The sequence below is a fragment of the Gouania willdenowi genome, chromosome 7, assembly GCF_900634775.1.
Source record: "Gouania willdenowi chromosome 7, fGouWil2.1, whole genome shotgun sequence".
NCBI lineage: Eukaryota > Metazoa > Chordata > Actinopteri > Blenniiformes > Gobiesocidae > Gouania > Gouania willdenowi.
In genome coordinates this window covers 25,734,784-25,756,969 of record NC_041050.1, presented here as the reverse complement: position 1 = coordinate 25,756,969, position 22,186 = coordinate 25,734,784, and the positions used below count along the sequence as shown (strand labels likewise).

At 36.5% G+C, this 22,186-nt stretch overlaps 1 protein-coding gene across 4 annotated transcripts in view; it reads left to right on the top strand.

The window, feature by feature from the left end:
• espn (espin) overlaps positions 1-22,094 on the top strand; it is a 75,268-nt gene extending 53,174 nt beyond the window's left edge. For 2 of the 4 annotated variants that reach the window (XM_028453694.1, XM_028453692.1), the window contains exons 10-14: positions 969-1,114; positions 2,517-2,897; positions 17,832-17,911; positions 19,308-19,328; positions 20,357-22,094. In XM_028453694.1, coding sequence (XP_028309495.1) covers positions 969-1,114; positions 2,517-2,897; positions 17,832-17,911; positions 19,308-19,328; positions 20,357-20,504 — 776 coding nt within the window. In that variant the 3' untranslated portion in view covers positions 20,505-22,094. The remainder of the gene's footprint in view (positions 1-968; positions 1,115-2,516; positions 2,898-17,831; positions 17,912-19,307; positions 19,329-20,356) is intronic. The other 2 variants (XM_028453695.1, XM_028453691.1) reach the window with 1 other exon arrangement.
• The last annotated feature ends 92 nt before the right edge of the window (positions 22,095-22,186 follow it).

Below are 22,186 nucleotides of genomic sequence, written 5' to 3'. Positions count from 1 at the left end.
GTCCCTCTTTATGGCCAACCTTTCCCTGTGTGGTCTGTTTTATGGTACATCCTGGTTTTAGTATGTGTTGGCCTGTGGATGTGGAAAGCCTTTACTAGTACTCAACTTTGGTTTACTAGTGTGCAAGTGGACTTTACTAGTGAAGAAAAAAGGGTCACTAGTAGTACTAGTGAAGACAAACATGTCACTAGTATGTTATAGTGAAGCAAAACATATCACTAGTACTACTAGTAAGCCTTATATGCTAGTAAGGAGGGCGGAGAAAATTAAAATCAGGCTTGCCATTGGCTTTTGAAAACATTACAACCAACCAGGGGGCTGGAATTGGTTATAATCCCTCCTACTTCATTTGCATTAGTTCTACTAATACTACGAGTGAATCTAGTAGACTAAAAACAGTCTACTTATACTACGAGTGACATTTTAAGTTGTAATACTAAACTACAATGTTGTTGGCGAGTAGACCTTACTATAAACAAGGTAAAATACTTAAAATACGTTCTTAGTAAAAACTCAAAGCTTTAGTAGTAATACTAGTGACACTTCATACTTCACCTTTAAAGTGAACTCTTGCACTCGTGAACCAAAACTCCAAATGTGAGCACTAGTAGAGTTTAACTATGGTTGAAAGAACAACAGCTTTCCATGTGTTGGTCAGAAGAAAACTAATGCTATGGATGGGTCCGACTCGTCACTGCAGCTGTGCACATATTACCAAACATAACTTCTTTGGGTTTCATCCACGAAGCCTCAGTACAGCATAACGAGCTGCTACCATTGTCCGCCATGCTGCAGGTCAGCAATGTAACTCAGCTGATTGGATGAAATATTTAAGAGTGAAACAGCACCCTTAGCCGTCGTCTCTTCTTCAGTCAATATCCCTCACTCTCTCTGTTTTTTTTTTTTTCTTTCCCCTGTTCCGTCATTCGGCCCGGTTTCACCTGTCCGCTCCATCCTTTTGTTTGCAGGCACAAAATCTTTCAACATGATGTCCCCCACCGGTGACAACTCGGAGCTGCTGGCAGAGATCAAAGCAGGGAAGAGCCTCAAGCCGACACCACACAGTAAAGGCTACACCACAGTCTTCTCCAACAGCGGACCCACAGGCAACAATGTACGTCTGCAGCCTCAGTGATACCAGTTAACCATAATCTGTTACAGATAGAGTTGACTAACATATAAAGCACAAGAGTTTATGCATTTTTTTTTTAAAGATTTAATTACTATTCATAACTAGATATAGTTCGTTATTAATGTTTGTAAATACACACAGACAGATTTAATGTGATCAATGCCTAATTAAACCACATGATCACATGAGTTATGATTGGAAACTATATGTGTCTATATGGAAATTATAGTTTTGTTTTTATTAGTTGACAAAAATATAAATATATTTTGATTTAGTTTTTGTTAGCATGTATTATTTTTTATTTTTGTCACTTAGGGTTAGAGGGTTAAAATGTAGTAGATTGAAACTTTTAGTTGACAAAATTAAGACTGGGGACCCTAAAGTGGGTCATGGTGCTTTTATTTTATAGGCAGTCTATTAACTGGTTTTAATTTGATTACATTTTTTAATACTGATACTTATTTTTTTAAATGAATAATAACTAGAAAATGCAAGTGAGAACGCATCTTCTGATGTCATGAGGGTATTCCCCTCAGTATTACTCCTCAGAATCAGTACAGTGTCCATGAACAATAACCAATAACTGTTAAATGTACAATTTTTCAATCCTGTATAAATCCAGAATTTGATTAAAAACTGAAGCCTTGCATTTAATTCCTTATATATCTTATTGTGTGGAAATGTTGGGATCCACCTTTAAAACAACCATAAATTCAATAATACAACGAATAAAATGAGCTATACGTACCATCAATAAATTTGATTATTTTGCTCACACGGATCCACTTTATCTGAGAATTTGTTTAAAATATAAGTTCAAATGCAAATTATGTTCAGAACCAAAGCCAAGTTAAAAAAAAGTCTCCTTGACTCAGTCTGTATAATCTTAGAGCTGTTTGTAAATTTACTGAACAAAAAGCTAAGAAAAAAAAAAAAGCTATGGAAAAGAGACGTGTGTCTAATGTTGGAGTTAAATTCTGGAATGATGCCAATATAAATGTTAAAACATGTCATTCTTTGTCTGATAGTCTGTTAAGAAGTTGATAATGTACGATAGTTTGCTTCTGCCTATACCTCTTCATTGATTACTGATTTTATTTGTAATGTTTATACTGTGGTAAATGTTTGCAGTTGTTATGATTGAAGAAACTAAACTAAATACACCCCTGCCTGTAAATCTAAGCATGGTAAAAAAAAATAATACTGATGCACAAAGTTTTCAATACTTGAGACATTTTAGAAGAGCACACGACCAGATTGAATAAATGTTGATACCATTGGGATACAAAATGCATTTTCAGGAAGATTCAGTGAGGTGAAGAGGAGCAATGAGCATTTCTAAGTTAAACATAATTACTTTTTGTTTGTGCATATTTTCCTTCAGGAAACCATGACTTCTCCAGAGACCCAGTCATCGAACGAGCCAGAAACAAAGCCAGTGCCCTCCCCTTCACCATCTAACACGTCGGTCACCTCCCCGCCCAGCACCCCGAGCCCCATCCCAAGTCCTTCCAGCTCTGCATCCACCAGAACCATGTCCGCCTCTGCCAGCAGCGAGCAGCTGCCCTCTAATTCTGTCATCAACGGGGACGCAGGAGGCAGCACAGCATCAATTGAGTCTGGGCGAAAGATGAGCCTGTCTGACGTGGAGGCGCTGGTGCCTACTCATGATGAGCAGGGAAAGGCCATCCCTGAGTGGAAGAGGCAGGTGATGGTGCGAAAGCTTCAAGTGAAGATGCAAGAGGAGGAGGAGCACAAACGCAAGGTAAGCATGACCAACCCTTTGTAGAAGGCATTGTCAACTTTGTGTCCCCTTGGTTTATTCAAACAGAGGGGATGGTTGAAGCATGGCTTTGTGGTTGTTTTTCTGTGTGTTTGAATGCTGACATTGTGGGTTTGTGTGTTGATTGGGTGTGAGTTTGCATGGAATTATCTTAAATTGACGCTACTTTGTCAAGGAGTTGATGAGGGCTGAAGACTAAAGAGGAACATAGTTATTAAACAAGACTCTGGAAAGGACTTCTTTTAGTGATTTTCAAAATTTTCAAAATTCCTTTCAGAGTTTACTAATTTCTTTGTCAGATTACACTTTTATATTTTTGTTTTGTAGATGACTTGACTGCCTGTTAAACTTCCTGATATTCTACCAAGCATGCTAAATAGAGTTAATATAGTCAACTACTATTATTAGTTTTACATTTATATTTCTTTGGATGACTTACAGAAGCTGGGAGGGTTACGCGGGAATCACACAAGATTACATACCAAGAATATCCTATGCTGCTAAACACTCCGCTACCCATTTTACGGGGAAAATCACATTGAAATGTGTGATATGGTCCCAAACTATCTAAGTGATGGTTTATTCCATGTCATATAGATAATTCCATTTCATTTTGCAAGAAATCCCACGCAGCCACCTGATAACGTAGAGATTATGAGGAAAATTTCACATATTAGTTTTTTTTTCACACTTGCTATACATTCATTCACCTGTTCGAGTAAATAAAAAAAAACATTTAAATGCTTCATATTCTCCCAAAACATGCATGTGAGATTTTTCCGTGTCTTATTGGGGCCTGATTTTTAATGTTCCAGTTCAGAACGTAATTTCTGCGTTTTCAGTCTGTTTTGCGTAATCATGGAAAATTTGGGTTCCGACTTACCCGTTCAATGGATCATATAGATATCCCACCTTTTCCTGTTGTTGAACAGTCCCAGCAGAATGCAGGAACATCCTAATGTCTTAAACAAACCCGGTATAGATTTGTAATTCAAACTCATGTGAGATGATCTAGTAGTCCGGTGAAAAGTAAGAAGGATGTGTACGGTAATTATTTTAATTAAGTTAATTAATAATGTATCACAGTTCACGACCGTAATCCAATATACAGAACAATTCCAAACTCACCATCAGTTTAATCAACAATGCCACAGATTTAACTCTTTGTGTGATAGCATATTTTGGATACTTTTTTGATAGAAATTAGATTCTGCACATATATTTTCGTAATCCCAATTCCCATTACACATTTTCATGTCCCTTGTGCAATACCTCCAAGAACCTACTAGGACTCGAGGCACAGACTTTGGACATCAAGTCCTGCAGTTGCTACAATATATTTGTACAATATATGTTTTCCATAATTTTCTTTACTTTTTTTAATGCTGGTTAAATTCTATTTATTCGTTCATTCTTTGAATGATGATGACAAAAATCCTCCTGAGGCATATGTTTTTATTCACATTAAAATTAAATAACATGTAAGTAACCCAGTCTAAGTTTAAGATGTATACCCAAATATTACCGATAGCTTTTTTTAAACTATTGCTTTGCATTTGCTGTTATTTCTATGCATGTTTCTTTACTCGGTAATGATGATTCTGGTTATTTGGAAGTGCGTTGAATTGAATACTTGGCTACAACGACCATCACAGCATGAACACACTTGACCAAAAGATTCACAGTGTGGGCTGATCCTTGATGATCGGGTACTGCAGCTCCAAGTTCTTACATGCTGATTCAGTGGTGTGATGCTGAGCCCATTCACACTGCAGGTCACCCACAATAAACCCAGCCTAAAAAACTATTTAAATCGACATAACAATATATTTGTAAAACTCCCTTCTTATCAAAATTAAAGTTTTTTAAAAAGCAAATATTAGCTGGGTTTTATGGACATTTTGCTAACCAATAATAATGTGTAAAATGTGTTGTGGGAATTATTACATACTTCAAAAAGGCCTCTTGGGGTTTGCTGCTTCAACCAGTCTGTGTATTAAATACAGAGGTACTCATTTGGTACAAATAAAATAAATACAAATGAACTGCTGGGTGGCAGAATTTGTATTTATTTTAATATTAAAAAGAAAATCTTAGCCATTAAAGGTGTGAGGATATATTATTATTACAGCTACTGGATACAATATTTTTATCAGAGAAAGACACAGTTTAGGCCTCATGAATCAGTAAATTGAAGATCATTTGCTTCAAAAAAAAAAAAAAGATGTAAAAAGGTTGAAATCATGGCTCGAAAGTTTGTTTTGATCTCCACTGTAAACACTATCTTTGTGCATTGCATTGTGGGATGTGGAGTCATGTAGACGGATGCATAGAAGTGTTTTTACTTCATTCTTACTATGATTTCTTGTGTTTGCTACCCCCAAAACTGTGCCAAATGACTTCCCAACACATTTTTGGTGTTTTCATGAACTGAAAGTTGTGGCAAAACAATGGCGGATAAAAAAATGCTTCTATGCATCCATTTACGGGACTCCACTTCCCACAAGGCAATGCACAAACTGTTTTGAAAGATGTCAAGTGTTTACACTGGAGATCAAAACAAACATTCGAGTGACAATTTCAACTTTTGACATTTTTTTTTCCCGAGCAAATTATCGTCTATTTATTTATTACTACACCATGTCTTTATCTCGTTAGAAAAATGAAAATCCTCTCTAGTAGCTTTCATTGAAAAATTACAGAAATATAGACATGGTGCAAGTAGTATACTAAATGATTTGTCACTGAATTGGAAAAGATAAAGTACCTAAAGGGGCTCAAAATTACAGAACAGGTTTTGGAGCATTTAAAGAGGCAGTTCCATTGCACCACTAAATCCATGTAAATCCTTTGTGTGGATTTGCAGTGAAGCATGTGTTCACAGCAGAAACTTTGAGCTGAAGGATTCCTTCCCTCCCTCCTTTTTCTTCTTGTCTTATTGGTCTCTTTTGACCGCTGATTTAGTTTGCATCAAGTGGGCACTATCAACCTCAGGAGTGGCACTACTCCCACATCCACAATGCCATTTTGGGCCCATTCGGGGAACTGATGACTGAGGCCGACCTAAACCGAATCGAGAAACAAATTGAAAACCTGCAAGTCATGCATAAGGTCTCAGAGGTTGAGAAAGAACTGGATGAACTTGAGCGAGAACTTCACCAGCTCCTGCCAGTTTCTGCTGCTTTAAATTACGGGCACTTCTCTGTTCATCCAAAGCAAGTACAAGGCCAAGCTGAAGATCTCCCAGCCTGGTGCAGCAGAATCTCTGCCTTGCTCAGAAGTATGGCACTTCTTCTTGCTACCTTGGGTGGTAAAGAGATAGATATCATGGACCTTATATACCCTGAAGAAGAAGCAAGAAATGTGAGCAAGTGCCAACCACAACCACCAGAATCAGTTTCAACTGGAGTTGTTGGTCGCTCTCAGTCTTTCTCAACAAGGGAGGAAGTGGAAAAAGAATTAAAGCAGTGTGGAGTTTCAGTTAAAAACCTGAAGGCTAATTATGAGATTCTAAATCATTCACATTGCGCAAATAACCAACCAAGTAGGGTATATAAACGCAAAAGGTCCCTTCCAGTGTGTGAGTCGAACTATCACCCCAATACTACTAATCATGGTTCCACCTCATCCGGTGCTTCCCTTGAACACAATGGAAAATTACCAACAGTGGAAGAAAGACTAACTGTTGCAGAACCTGTTATTACAGCATCTCATGCTCCTTTGACCCATGTGCCCTCTGAGGTAATGTCTCCAAATGATATCGTCCAGTTCAACCAGGCTCCTTCTCTAGACCCAATTATGATTGATCAACAAACAAGAAGCTTGGAAGTGCAGACGGATCTGAGCTACGTCCAGGAAAGTATTGAAATGAGGAAAGAACGGATTGTCCTCTTGTTTCTTGAACACTGGCGGAAGTATACAATCTCTGAAACCTATCAGACTAAATACACTAATAGGAGAGGAACTCATTTAGATGTGGGCTGGGAGGACTCTGACCAACTCAGTGGGGAGACCCAAAGTGAAGATGACAGACTTATACTACTCATGAAATCAAAGCAAGTTGTAGGGAATTTGATTGGGCATTGGAGGACAATCATGAGTCAAGTGCCCTCGCGGCAGATCCGCAGGCTGAGCCGTGCTCAGATGATTTACTGGCCTGAGCACTTTCTGCCTCACATCAACGGGTCTCCTGTGAGCTATGAGCACCTGACCCTCGACCTCTTCATGCTTGGATACTTTCAGTTACTGGAGATGAACATGTCTCGCAGTGAGCGGAAGTTCCGCCACATCTTGTGTTACGAGATGTTTGACCGTCTTGGCAGCCATAAATGGGAGGTCATTAGGCAGTTTCACAAAGAGGTGATGGAGGAGCTGGAGCAAGGGAAGCGGGATTGGGCTGATGGTTTTGAGGACATAAAACTCAAGTATTTTGGAGACTTGAACAATGGAGAAGGTGCTATGTCAGCTTCTTTACAAAGTATGTCTCCGGACTTATCTATTTTACCATTGGAGGAAACACTGCCTCCTCCCCCTTCTCATCCCCCCCCTCCTCCACCTACACATGCTCCACCCTCACCACCTCCAACTGGACAGCCCACCCTACCAACATCATCATCACAACCACTTGCTACAGCATCGCAAACACACGGCTCTGCATCACAGTATGGTGTGGTTGGCAATGATGTGGAGCTGACATCCTTAAACGACTCTGAACGAAACAACGTTCAGGTCTGTGTGGTCTCCAATGGCAACAGCACAATGGAAAGTGTTCAACCCAGTGATGTCCTTTGTAGTCAGAGAAGAGAAAGCTCAAAACCAGATTTGAAGTCAGATGTGCCTCCTGCCTCTGTCAAAATCACAGAAGAACCTCTGATTGATCAACCTCTGGCCAGGGATGAACCAAATGAAGATTCCATTAAATTGATCTATGAGCTCAAAGAGTTCAGCAATGAGGAAATCATCAGATACATTGATCGGAGCTTTGCTTTTTGGAAGGAGAAGGAAGCAGAGCTCTTTGATATCTAACAATGCTGAAGGCTTCTTTTGCTTTGTACCATCAGAGATGAATAGCTTGGGAAACCTGATTTGTAAAGTGCAACATGCTGAGGAAACTAATCTGGTGTGTCTGTGTTTAGGTCATGTCACGTAAAGATCCTCCATGCAGCAAAGCAAAAAGCCTCCAACTTAACTGAACTGACTTTAACAAATCCGGTTAGTTCAAAGGATTTAACAATGAGACCTTTAAAATCAAAACAGACATTTTCAGTTTTGAATTTTATCGAACGAAGGAGGTTTGGGGATTAAGAATCAATGATTGCCATAATTTGCAAGAAGGCAAACAAGTTTTTAAAAGAGATTTGCCACAAAAGTCACATTATTGATGTGTTCAGTTGTTTTCATAAAGACATGTTATTGTGGATTTCATGTCAAGTTTAACTCAAATGTAGTGGTGCCCAAACTTATTTTAAGACTTGAGTTATTTAGGAAGTTTCAATTGTGGGGGTTTGAATCATCAAGGTGTAGCCTTAGTGGCCATTTTCCAAAACAATGCAGATCCTGAACATTTACAAAGAATCTGATTAAACTATTGGAATCATGGGCTGACCCCGTCAAAGTGTAAATTTTTGATGAAGTTGGAAGACTAAATGAGTTGATTTTCAAAAGGCAGGAACTAACCTCACTGCACAAGTTCTCACCATGTTTAAAAAAAAGAAATGCTTTAATTTCTGCACAGAAGAGACACACTAAGTAACACAAATGGGTGTAAACTGTGAGAACTATCTAACCTGACACTTGCTGTGTTCAGAGAAACCAACTGCATGTTTCATGAATATGTTTAGGAGACTAGCTGATGGTTAACATCACTGCTTTCAGACCAGAGAGACAAAAATGGTCCAGAAAACGCAACAAGATCCTACAGGAGATAAAACTCACATGCAGCCTCAAAGCTGCAGTCAGGGTTCAAGAGTGTCACTAATACCAGAAGTGCTCACTTAAAAAGATCAAAACGATCTAATTCAGAAATGGGCAATTGGCTGCTCCTGGGCCATATGTGGCCCTTGGTCCCTTAAAGTAAACTCTAAAGACTAACAAGACAACTAAAAATATACACAAATATAATTGAAAAATATTTTTGAAAGATATTGAAATGATCCAAAACGACCCAAAAAAAACTCCACGAAATGACAGAGATACACACAAATGCAAAATTACAACAAAAATATGCAAATTGGTTTTAAAAAAAACCCTTACAAAATCATAGAGAAATGCACAACAGATTTACTCTAAAAACACAGAAGACGACTACAAATATACACAAAAATAATTGAGTAATAGACAAAACGACGCAAAAAATACACCTAAATGACTCCAATAAGACAATAACCACAACAGAATACACAAAAGGACTCCAAAAACACACAGAATCACTCAAAAATGCACAACGAGACAATGAAAATATACAAATTTACTCTAGAAACACAGAAGACGACTACAAATATACACAAAAATAATTGAAGAACATACAAAACCACAGAGAAAATACACAAAACAACTACAGAAATACATTTGAATGACTTAAAAAATTTTTTTAATTTTACCTTTATTTAACCAGGAAGTCCTCATGAGATACATAATATCTATTATGACAGACAAGATGACAAATAAAAATACACAAAATGACGGGAAAAACACACACACACACAAAACAGCAACATAAGCAGACAAAACTTCTTGCCTGTATTAATGCTCAGATCAGGTTAATATTCAAAAAGCTGACATAATGTGACACACGAATCAGAAGATAATCACATTTTTGTAGCCCTTATGTGGATATAAATTCTACCAACAGAGAACATGAAAACATCATACATGGTAATCAATAGAAGGAACAGCATGCCATTGTTAATTTGTAAATAGTCCATAAAATATCCTATTTTCAGTGCCTCTGCTTTCACTTCCCTTTATAATTATAGACCTTTAAGTAGGGATGTCCCGATACAACTTCTTCACTTCCGATACGATGCCGATATTGCCACCTTCAGTATTGGTCGATATCAATTGCGATACGATATCAGCACAAATCATACATACTTTTTATTACTTATTTTGTAGTGTGGAATGTTAGAAAAGGCTTGATCAAGTGATGTTACTTAAACAGAGAACAATAGTCAGCAATTCAATTTCACTTCAGTTATTTTTTACTGTCAGTATATGGTGGGAACAACTGAGGGCGGGGACAAAAACTTATCGGCGAGCTTATATCGGAGATTTTAGATGCAGTCCGATAAAATCCGATATTCGTTTTCTAGCTGATATCGAACTGATATCCGATATCAATATCGGATCGGGACACCCCTACAGCTGATATTGAAAATATCAGTAATCATAATTCCATGTGCCTCATTTTAATAATGAGTGATCCAAAGGTTAGTGTTTGTGTCAGTGAAAGGCAAGCAAATCTATTCCAAAAGAGTCCCTGTGTTGGCTTCTTCTTTTTCTTTTTTGGTTATTGGCGTGTTGCAACCAACTTATCGCCATCTACTGTACATGTTTTATTTCATTATTTTCTACCCTTGTGTTGGCTTGTTTTGGCATTAACAATATAATAGTTTAGTTCAATACATCTAAAAACTGCATTTAAATCGGTTGTCATTGTGAAAACTAAAGTTAGGGATAAGAAAAATTATTTTTTTATATTTCATTTTTTAAACACAGCGAGTTAATCCAAATGTCGAGTGGATTTGCATTTGAGTTAAAGTCTCTCCCGATGGTTCCAATTTGACCTATGTTTTAAACCTTTCTCCTTTAAAGCAGATCTAAGTAACTTGTGCTTAGGGCTCCCTCTAAAGGTCCCTTTGGTTATGTCACAGTCATGCCCCCCCCCCCGCCACCTGCCCCACCCCACAGGTACCCCAAGACGGTAACAACCGCTCACTGAAAAATCCTAATACAACAGTGACACTAAGGGTGCTATCACACACATAGTCCCATGTGACCATGTGAACAGTATGAGGAAGAGAGACATGTAAAAAAAATGAATGATGTGGGAGTAATACGGAAGGGAGTGTGGAAATGTGTGTGATGTGTTTGTTTGTGTGCTGACAAAGCGGCTCTAAAGATGGATGGATGGTATACTGCAGGCAGACAGACAGACAGACAGACAGATGGATGGATATTTGTGTGTGTGCTGCCTGATAGAGCGCTGAGTCATGAGTATGTGTGAGTGCCTGTTGCCGCGACTACAGTCTGTGTGATTGCTGTGTGCTGCTTCTGAGCTGTCACCTGCATGGAGTTGCCCCGTTCCTCGGACAAAGGTCTTCTTTGCTTTTTTTTTTTGCTGGCTCCGCCATGATATAAGTTTGAGAAAAGTGAATTTGTAGACAACCTTGTGCAGCCAAGGGGCTGGTCATAACCTAGCATTAGTTTGTATTGGGCTGCCGTAAAGCAGTACGTCTTGCCACCGGGTCGGAGGTAGGAAAGTTGCAAGTGCTGTTTTCTGGCCAGAGACAGCAGGGAGAGATGAAAGACTCCACAAACACTTGTATTACCCACACAGGGACTACGAGAGGGATTTATTAAGGTGAAAAAGTTACTTGGTTCTGCTTTAATTTGTGTGCCTTTTAGTAAAAAATACAAAAATATTGTTTGCAAAAGAAGTTTATTAAAAAAATGTTCATCATTATACAAATTCATTTACAACAAGGTTTTTTAGTTTGAACGTAATTCATTTTCATTGTTTTGTATTTGAGTGTATTTGTTCAGTCTTCATTATTTGTGTTGACTATCTATTTTCACATGTTGGAGTAAAATAAAGCTTGATGAGGTTTTTGATGTACTCTTTTTTACACTTGTGAATATTGTTTGAGGCTACCAGTGTAATACCAAATAACTGACGAGTCACTCCAAACTTTTAAGGAGTTGTGCAGAATGTATGGCTTTAGAATGGGCTTTTAAAAGCTCAGAAAATGCTAGTGAAAGACAAACTCACTTGTGGAAAGTGTAAGTCTTCACTGCAACAGTATTTCCAAAGTGTCTATTCTATGGCATCAAGATTACCTCTGAATAACCCTCTTAACACCCCCCGCTGTCATGCTATATATGGCTTACAGAAGCTATAAGGAGGTTACAGGGAGTCTGCATCCACTCAAAGCTCAAAGAGGAAAGCTGCTGTGATATTCACACAAACGTGTGTTTCATCACATTTCTGTTAAACGTGCTGATTATAGAATGATTTAAAATAATGATCATGGAAGTTATTGTGATATACTGTAAGTTGTGGCCTAAATGATAAAAATAAGTAGCATATCATGCAATATCAGGGTTTTAATGCAGGTCAAGTAGTGAGACTAGAGCTTCTTTTAGGGCTTTTATTAACGAATCAGACAAATGATGAAATACATTGAATTGATCATGGTGTTCCCGATCCTCTCTAGAGCACCTACACTTACTTAGTATGACAGCTGATCTGTTGTTCCCTGAGAGTTCTCAGACAACACACACGGCCTACGATTTGACGCCCAGCCTTTTGCGACACTTGCTAAAGCTATACATTAGACCAATGTTTCCCAACCTTTTTTGTCTCATGTACCCCCTGAGGCCTCTCTTCAGATTAGGAGAACCCCTTCGTCACTCCAATTTAGTAACCGTTCTTGTTTTATTTACATGTTGTTAATAGCTCGAAAACGTCAACCTGTACGTTTACACCTGTACGCACACTAAATATCAATTTTGTGCATTACAATTATTGTATAGCAGAGAGTATATTTACCTCAATTTTTAGTAATGTGCATAACATGTTAGTAACAATTAGTAGGATATTAAGGCCACAATATTGTTTATTTCATGAATGCAGTTTATGGTCAACGGGTGAAAAAGCTGTTGGATCAGCAGGTACAGTGTCTGAAATAGGCTTTAAAATGACTCAGCATGTTGGAAATAGATTCATCAATGTTTCCCAGTACCCCCTACAATGTGTTCAAGCACCCTTAGGGGTACACGTACCCCTGGTTAGGAACCACTGCATTAGACCACCCATTTAACCGCGAGATATATAATGTAAATGCGTGACACCGTCCATAAAACATGTCTGTAGATAGTAGATAGTAGATATTATGTAGATATTTCCATTTCAGGAGGTGAAGTCCGCCATATCGCAACATTTTGTCAGATGATACTTTCAGAGAACTGGCATTTCTGTTTCTCTGACCACCTGTTTATGCAGAACATTTGCATGTTAATGGATGATATTTTCCTAAAGTATACATGTGAGGCCATATCCAGTGTCAAATTGCAATCTCTGCTTTATTTTTTTTTTTTTAAATTAAAAAATGCATTTAAATATTAATAACAATATTGCCATACGATTCTCCATCCACAAATCGAAGGCCCTAAGTGTGGTCAAAAACACTCATGGACTAACTGACTGTGTAGACCGTTGTGCAGTGCGTTATTTTCTTTTGAAGCAGCAAATGTAACAACATAAGTTTGTATTTGGTTGCTGATATTGCCATTAAGAAGTGATTAAAAGTTATCACTGTATAAATGTATATTTGTGCAAGGATAGATTTAAAGAAGGGTCCATGGTCATTATAATAAATAGGCTATTCCACTCACACTGGGGCATTACACCATCCACAATTCATATCTTGTTTCTAATTGTAGTTCATTATATTTCATATTTTTTGGGTTTATACATCTATTTATTATTTTATTTGTATATAAATTAAAGAAATAAATAAGCTTTAAATCAGGCTTAACACAATCCTGATACAATCCCCATTTAATTGTGTGATTTACATTCCAGCTGTAGTTCTAATGCTAATCTATCATCCTCTGGGTTTTTTCATGACCTGTAATTCCCAGGGGAGTGATTAATAATTAACTGCATGGATAACCTTACCTGGGTTCTGTCAGGGCCGATCAAATCTAGCAGGAAAAGGGATGCGAAGCAGCAATCTATCTGGGAGACATCCAAGATGGCTGCCCTCGTTCTCTGCTCTGAGCTCACCTCCAATTACAGCCTGAAGGAGTAAAAGAAGCTCCTGTTACAATGTGGGCACACTCACTCAGAGAACCTACCTGTGCTTTTTAAGGGCTTTATTCTATTCCACATGAAACAAAGACTCTAAGCTCTGTTTGCATGTGTATCTCAGCACAGGAGTAAACACTGACCGCTTTGTGTTGCCTCTTTAGTCTGTGATGCTTTCTTAGCGGCTGCTCATACCTCGTACACATCGAGATATTTGAGAAGTTGCACGTGCAAAGAGGATGGATTTATTTTTCATTTGGCAGGTGCTTGTCTGCCGGGATTTATTAGCACAGCAGCAATGAATGACCTCATTGTTGGATTTAATCAACTGTGCACTGTTGGATTGTCCTTTTATCTCTCCACTGTACAAATATGAAATACTAGTCAAAGCCAGGTTTGAATGAGAACGATTCAGTCAGTGTTAGACTGTAGTCAGGCTTTTGCAAAACGAAAAAGAACAAATTGAAACGAGCTAAATTACAAGAAATTTAAATATCTGTATTGTATTACAGTACATATTTAGGGGCCAGGCAGTCTATAAGATGCTGGTGGGAACCTTTTTGTTATCCTGCATGTTCTCCTTTCTTCTTCTGTAGAAATCATACTTACCATGTATGGAAAATCACAGAATTTTGCACAAAGGTCCAGTCCCATGTCAGATTTCCTCAGCTGCCAAAACACGCCAATTGTCCTAAAGTTGGAGCAACAGCAAGAATCTAAAGTATTTTTTTTTTTTGTTTTTAAAAATTCACAGAAAATCAATCAGATGTGCTACAGATTTGCAACTTTCACCATAATGAAGCCCCAGTACTGAAGAAACATTTGTACATTTCAGAATTTAAAACAGTTTTATTGCCAGGTATAATTTACACAATATGAGGAATTTGTTTTGATGGGATAACAAATATAGAGGAAACAAGTCAAGAAGACAAGAACAAGATAACAGTGCAGTAGCAAAATAAAATAATAATAAAAAATGAATAAAGAGTTTTATAATTTGTTGACTTGCCATAAATTGTGAGTTCTCGCCTCATCTGATGTCAAATGCACATAAGAATGCGTCTTTTTTTTTTCCGACACTCTGCTTGTTGCTCAGAATTGCCTGGTTTTGCCTAAAAAGAACACATTCTCTGAGAGGGAAATACAAATTGCTGTGCACATTTAAGAATCATGTGAGTAAATACTGGAGAATAGAGATAAAATACCATGAATACTATGTATTGGGCGATCATGGCTCAGGCAGTAGAGGGATCGTGTTTTTAACCAGAAGCTTAAATTTTATTAAATTAAATTAAATGAAAGTTAAATTCCAGGTTGTTGCCTTTTGACTACACAGCCTCGGTTGTTCAGGATGGAGGATGAGCTCGTTGCTGTTGCTGCTCTGTTATTGTTGGTGTGTGAATGTGGCTGATCATCTCGTGCCGTGTACTCCCTTAGATATCTTACATTTTCATGTGTGTCTGCAGGCTCTCCTGAACTCCTTTTGTATCTAGAACAATGATTTCTGAAATGTCTTGCTTAATCCACAAACTTCTAATTTAATATAGAAGAGTACATTTCTAAAAATGAAAAAGAAAAAACGATTTAATGTCGCTTTAGTCAGAACACTTTTTCAGTAATGGTCAACCGTCAGTGTATGTTTTGGCCATTTCAAAGTAAGAGCATGTATGAGGAAGTTGTGTTTTTAATTATCCTTTTCTGAACAGAAAAGCCAATGACTAAAAAATATTAGAGCTGGGTCAATACAGTATGCTTTTGTCCCGATTAGATGTAATCGCGATACTTTGGTGTCGATTTGATTTATATTGTGATTCGATAGTATAGGTTATTGCCTTTTTAATTTCCTTATTATCCTTATTCAAAAACAAAAGCTGAATAATCTACTTCTAGAAACATTATGAATCATAATAACAAAAAAACAATGCACATTACATCAGTCAGTTGCTCTGACATTTATTTACACTGCACATAAAAGTGTAAACCCATGAACACATTTAGACTGTAAAAAAATAGAAATAAATAAATCAATCAATTTTGAGGAGCTATCGGTAAAACATTTAAATCGCAAAACATCATAAATCGATATTTTTTTCCCCACCGCTCAGAACAACATATTGATATGATATGAAAGACGATTGATAAATTGCCCTCTGCAGCAGAAAACCATCTTTTTTTTTTTTCAAATTTTTCAAAAAAATACAGGAGAAAAGTGTATTTTCTTGCCTGAGACCCAGTTTTGAGTCCCTGTTCATGAGTTAATACAAGCTGAAGGTGTTTGAACCGTTTGTTTCATGTTTTTTTTTTGACATTTTGAGCCTTTTCAGAGTCAGAGCAAAATTTATTGTGGGTTTGTGAAAAAAATGTAACAGAAATGAGCTTAAAAAGGAACTAGGAAGATTTTCTAGTTTAAATAATCGTTTGAAATTATGAAATAATTGCTTTATATAAGTCTATTTACATTAGGAATAATTAAACAAGGAAGTAAGAGGAAAAAGGGTAGATCAATACTAAACAATGCAATAATAATAAATCAGTTGAGGGAATAAAGGTCTGACACAGTTAATTCATATAACAGATCACATTTTATTTGGCTTTGATCTCTCACTGATGACAGGTAGAGCTTTAATGTTTGTTTGTTTTAATCTATAAATATATCCATTTTTATGTTTACTACAAAATACCTGTTTTATTTAATTAGAGTTTATTACAGTATTCTGTAACTTCATGCCTCATGGACTCACACAGTGTTTGTGTTTTTCTGTGGTAAACTTAAGACCACTTATTAGCATGAGGATAAATATATTTTCAATGATTTATTAAAAATGCGTGTGTGTTCATTAGTATAGTCTAGACGAGCTGTAATCTGAAAATTAAAGATTTGCTTTTTGGACATGTCAAACTAAAGGCTTGGGGGCCAAATCCGACCCTTTAAAGCAGTGTTTCTCAAATTAGGGTATGTGTATCCTAGGGGTACACGATGGCACTACAGGGGGTCCCTGAGAGAGAGAGAGAGAGAGAGAGTAAAATTAACAACTAAAGTGTCAGTCTTGGTCCCACCCCAGGCGCAGCATGACCCGAAATGATAAAAAAAAAAACTATAGAAATCAATCTGTGTTTTTCAATCTTGGGGTCGGGTCCCCATGTGGGGTTGCGTGAAATTTCTGAAAAATGAAAATAGATTTTTGAAATGTTTTAATTCTTCTTTTTTTGTTTTCATCTTCTTTAATTAAAACAACAAACAATCTCAAACAACTGTATTTCTATACTTTCACTTTGTGAAATATGAATCTAGATCAACTAAAATGCGGTAAAAAAAAAAAAAAAAAGATTATTGAACATGATCAAAAACTGATTCTAGAAAAAAAAATGTCTTTAGGGCCACCAGAAATTCTTGATATCAAAATGGGGTCACGATCCAAAAAAGGATGAAAACCACTACAGTTCATTTCCATTTATTTACAAAATAAGAATCTTTAAAATGTGTTATCACTCATTCATTCTATCATTATGTTCTATAGTTGTTTTTAATAGTTTTCTACACAAAAATAAGACAAACTTGAGCCACAAATGTTTGAGAACCACTGCTTTAAAGCATCCAATTGGGCCCACAGAAGAACTTGAAAATGACCAAGAAAACAAATTGTGTGAATTAACAACTAATGATGTTGTGAATATCTGTCAAGTAACCCAGTTTCACAAATTCAATATAACTGCAATATTTGCAGATGCTTGCCATTTTCCTATGACTTTATCACATGACTGCAGTCACTTGTAGTGATACAGAGCAGAGTGTAGAGGAGTTCAGTCACACTTAGCATAAAGGTCTTTTACTGACGGCTCTGGGCCCCGCTCTCTGTCTCCTCTTGGATCTGGCTGTGTTCTTACAGGTGGAGGAGGAGGCGGCTCGGCTGGCATCAATGCCGGCCTGGAGGAGAGACATGATGAAGAAGAAAATGGACGAGGAGAGGTGAGTAACCGTAACAGTGATGAGTTGCTGCACATCGCTCTCCAACAGAGATGGACAACTTACATCACACAAAAATGTCTTCCTTTCATTGTCACATTGTCAATATTAGTGTTGGCATTAGGAATAATGACCAATCTTGGCCTTACGACAGGGAACAACAAAGAGTTTAGTCTGTCTTTATTGTGTTTTGTGTAAATATCTAAAACATTTTGTGTAGAGGTCGACTGATAGGGGATTTTCAAAGGCTGATGCAGATACCGATTAAAAAATTAATAAAAAAACTCAGCCGATATCTGAAACCGATATGAGGCCGATGTACTTTTTTTAAAGCACATTGATTATGAAAGACAATTGAAACACTCGTGATATAAATTTATATATTAGAAACAAAATTAAATACACCAATAGAACTTTTAACATTTATTGAACTTTAAATTGAACGTTAGTAAAACATGACAACAGTGTGCAATGTGCAAGTAGTTGGTTTAAACTATTTTAGCTTATTTCTTAACTTAAAGTATCTAGTAAAAGTAAAAGTTCACAAAATATTTTAAAAGATACAATCAAACAGAAACCTGAAAAGTGGTTTGTAAGCCTATTGGCTTCTACCTCTCCCATGCACATGCTATTATTATTATTATTATTGTATATTCATACATCTGAATGCATGTTTTTATGTTCTTTTTCCTTTATTGCTACTCTAAATTGATTAAAAAAAAAGAATCCGGTCGAGCTCTATTTTTGTGTTTGTTTTGTGTTATAAATTTCATATTATGTATTTTTGTCATTTTGAATGTTTTTCCTGTTATTTTTGTGTATATTTGTAGCCGTCTTGTGTGTTTTCGGTGTAAATTTCAGTATTTTTTTTGTCCTTTTGAGCAATGTTTGGTAATTTTGTCTGTTTTGGGGGGTTTTTGAGTAATTTGGTGTATTTCTGTTGTTGTTTTGTGTATTTCGCTTGTTGCCCATGTCTGCTCTTGAATGCTTGTGCGTGCAGTCTGATCTGAAGTTTGCACCGACGCTTGTGTTTGATTATTTTATTAAAGTAGTCTGAAGTAGTGACAACTATTTACCTCAATTTCTGTGCAATCTTTGTTGTAAGTATTACAGAGTGTAAAGTCCGCTGTCACAAAGGTTTAATGAGACATGGAACAGGACGTTTTCACTCATCACAAAAAAAAAAATTAAAAATAGGGCAAAAATACAATGTGATTGTTTTTCTGTTGTCCACAACTGAAATTGTTTTTATAACTGTGCGCAAATATTCTGCTGCAGGTGAGATTACCAGTTCTAGTGCTTCTAATCTGTTGAACCATGTTCTCATTGCTTTGAATTATAGAAAATAAATGATGGTTGAGATTTTTACACCTTTTCCTTTTGTGTTTATGACTTCCTGATGTGACAGGGAACAAAAAAGGTAAGAGTTTTTAACATTTACTTTACACTAGAATAGCTACCGTATATTAAACACATGCTAATAATAACATAGTACATGATAGTTACTCATGATGCCACTAACATCCATAAATTGTGTAAAGGCAAAGAGCTGAAGAAACACTGACGATTTAAACACTTTTTTTAGTTTAAAGTTAATTAAAAAAAAAAAAAAACAGTAATCACCATAAAGAGCGACATTTTGTGTAATCAGAGATAAAGACTGCCACTTAGTGGTAAGAAATGGATATAACAAGGCTTACTGTTTGACGAACAAATGAAATGAAACAATATGTATTAATAATAATAAAAATATTATTATTATTAATAATAACAAAAAAAGTGTTAAGTTTTGTTTCCTCTGAAACAATAACATTTATTACTATGACGTGTCATTACATTTGTTTTACGGAAGAAGAAGAAAAAAGCATGAACCATGCTGACTTCAAGGGTTTTAGTTTTGTTTAAACTTTTTAATAACTGATGCTGGAAAAATGTTAATAATAATTCAAATATAATTATACTACTACTACTACTACTACTACTACTACTAATAATAATAATAATAATAATAATGGATTTAAAAAATGGATGCTGATATTTTAGATTATTCTCAATTTTGAAAATTTCCCATTAATTCTTATGGAAAGTTTTCTACTCTGAAAATTCCTAAAGTTATAAATTAAATGTATGCTACTAAATAAGTTTGGATATGATACAGTTATTTAAAATTACTTCCAATTTCTGGTTAATTCCAATAAATAATTCCTATCAAAAGTTTGTATTTTTGTAAGTTCCTGTGGAAATTTACCATAAATTTTTCAGTCCGTTTGCCACCCTAGTCAGTAAATTCTCCATTATATGTAGAAATAATAATGATAATCACTAAACTAGGCTTTTATTGACGACATTTTTAAAAATGCAGATCATTTTTCCCAGTTAGAGTACGTGGTGGCAACCACTGGATGAATTGGATTGACGTGTCATCTAAATATAGATTTCTGCCTGCAGAAAAGTAGAGGAGGAGGCCAAACAGGCGAAGGAGATGGAGGAGAAAACGGAGCTGGAGCGGCTACGAACCCTGGGATACGACGAGACTAAACTGGCTCCCTGGCAGCGGCAGATCATTCTGAAGAAGGGCGACATAGCCAAACAGTGAAGGTCTTCCACCTTTCCTCACCAGCACACAAACACACTTTTCCATCATCACCACTGGATGCTGAGAACTCAGTGACGCCCCTCGGATCCACACACACACACACACACACACACTCACACGCAAACCAACGCAGGCACGAACTCAGCTGAGGGAATCCTCCACTCGGTCAAAGTCTCATGGACACAAACTCTTCTCGTTCTTGCATTGACTCTCTTTGCTTTGCCCTGATATTTGTTATAACAGCATGTTTCCTGACTGAAATCATCATTAGCAGTGATCTGATTTGATAGTTACCTTTCCAGGGGCGTACGATAGACTGATGAACAGGTTTTCTAGTGGAATGCATCACACAACGGCTCAGTTTAGGCTTAATGTAAATGTGATATGTGGTTAAGCAATAATGCATTTTGTATGTAGATGGTTTTATCAGTTGTTTGTATCAAGTTCATAAAGAAGCACTTCTTAGACTTAAATCTCCTCTCAGACGTGTCAGAAGTACATTCTTTAAAGGCTTAAACTAACCTCTTTGTTTAGTTAGGCTTCTTACGACTTAGCTATTTATTTAAAGAAACGGTAAAAGATCATCATCATAAGTTAACGTTATGTCAAATGTCATTTAGTTCCCCTAAAAGATCATTCCTTTTTCAAAATAAGAGCTTAACTGGAAGTAAGAGAGCTCTGCATAAAGTGATGTCACACAAACCAAGATGAGACACAAGCATTTAGGAATGAAAACCTGTACTGTGTGCACTGAATATTGCAGAAGTAAGAAAGAAAAAAGACGTGAGTTTATGGTGTGTTCAGTTCAGCCTCTCTTCACTAACCCCACAGATGAATGTTTGATGAGCAGATCTTACAGATTTAAGGGTGCCTGATGGGAGGCCGGTGGGATTAAAATGTCCTGTAGCTCTTTTGTAAATCTTAATGGCTTGATTTGACACGTGAATGGAGATAAAAATGCACAGTAAATGCTTGGGGGGGGGGAAAGTCACTTTTCTTTTGACTTTTCCAGTTTAGAAAGCCTGTCTTTATGTAAAAAAAGAAGTGTATCACACAGAGGTTCATTAAAGTGAATGGGATCCAATTTAAAATGTGATTTATATCAGTTTTTATTCAACTTTTACCAAAATTATCGCAGGATTAATTTTAATTTGAAGAAATCTAACTTTATAATTGTGTCTTCTTTGAGACTGTGACCTGCAAAGATTCCCCTGTTTCAATAATATTTGTGTTTACTGTGATGGATGTACTTTTTTTTTACTCATGTAGGGTATCAAGCGTTTGGCTAGTCATGATGTCACCACAAAGAGGCAGACCTTATTTCGAATTACTCTGAATCAGATGCCATATGATAAGGAAATTTGAATTGATGCATATGCCAATGTCATTTGATTTTCTATACAAAAATAAATGTATAATACCATATATATATATATCTTCTGTTTATCGTCACTCTCAGAACTTTATCATCCAGTGTTTCCATATTGCTGATGAAAAATGTTTCAGCTTTGCTTGAATAGGATGCTGGCTAATTCTTATATAATTATATTTTCAGATGCTTACAAATAAAGAAACTAAATCTCTAATGACCAAAGTTTGTGTGTTTGTCTTATAGCAAACAACACTGGGTTGCTTAGACTTTCACGTCTGTTTTTTGTTTGTTTAAATTAAAATATTGTTTT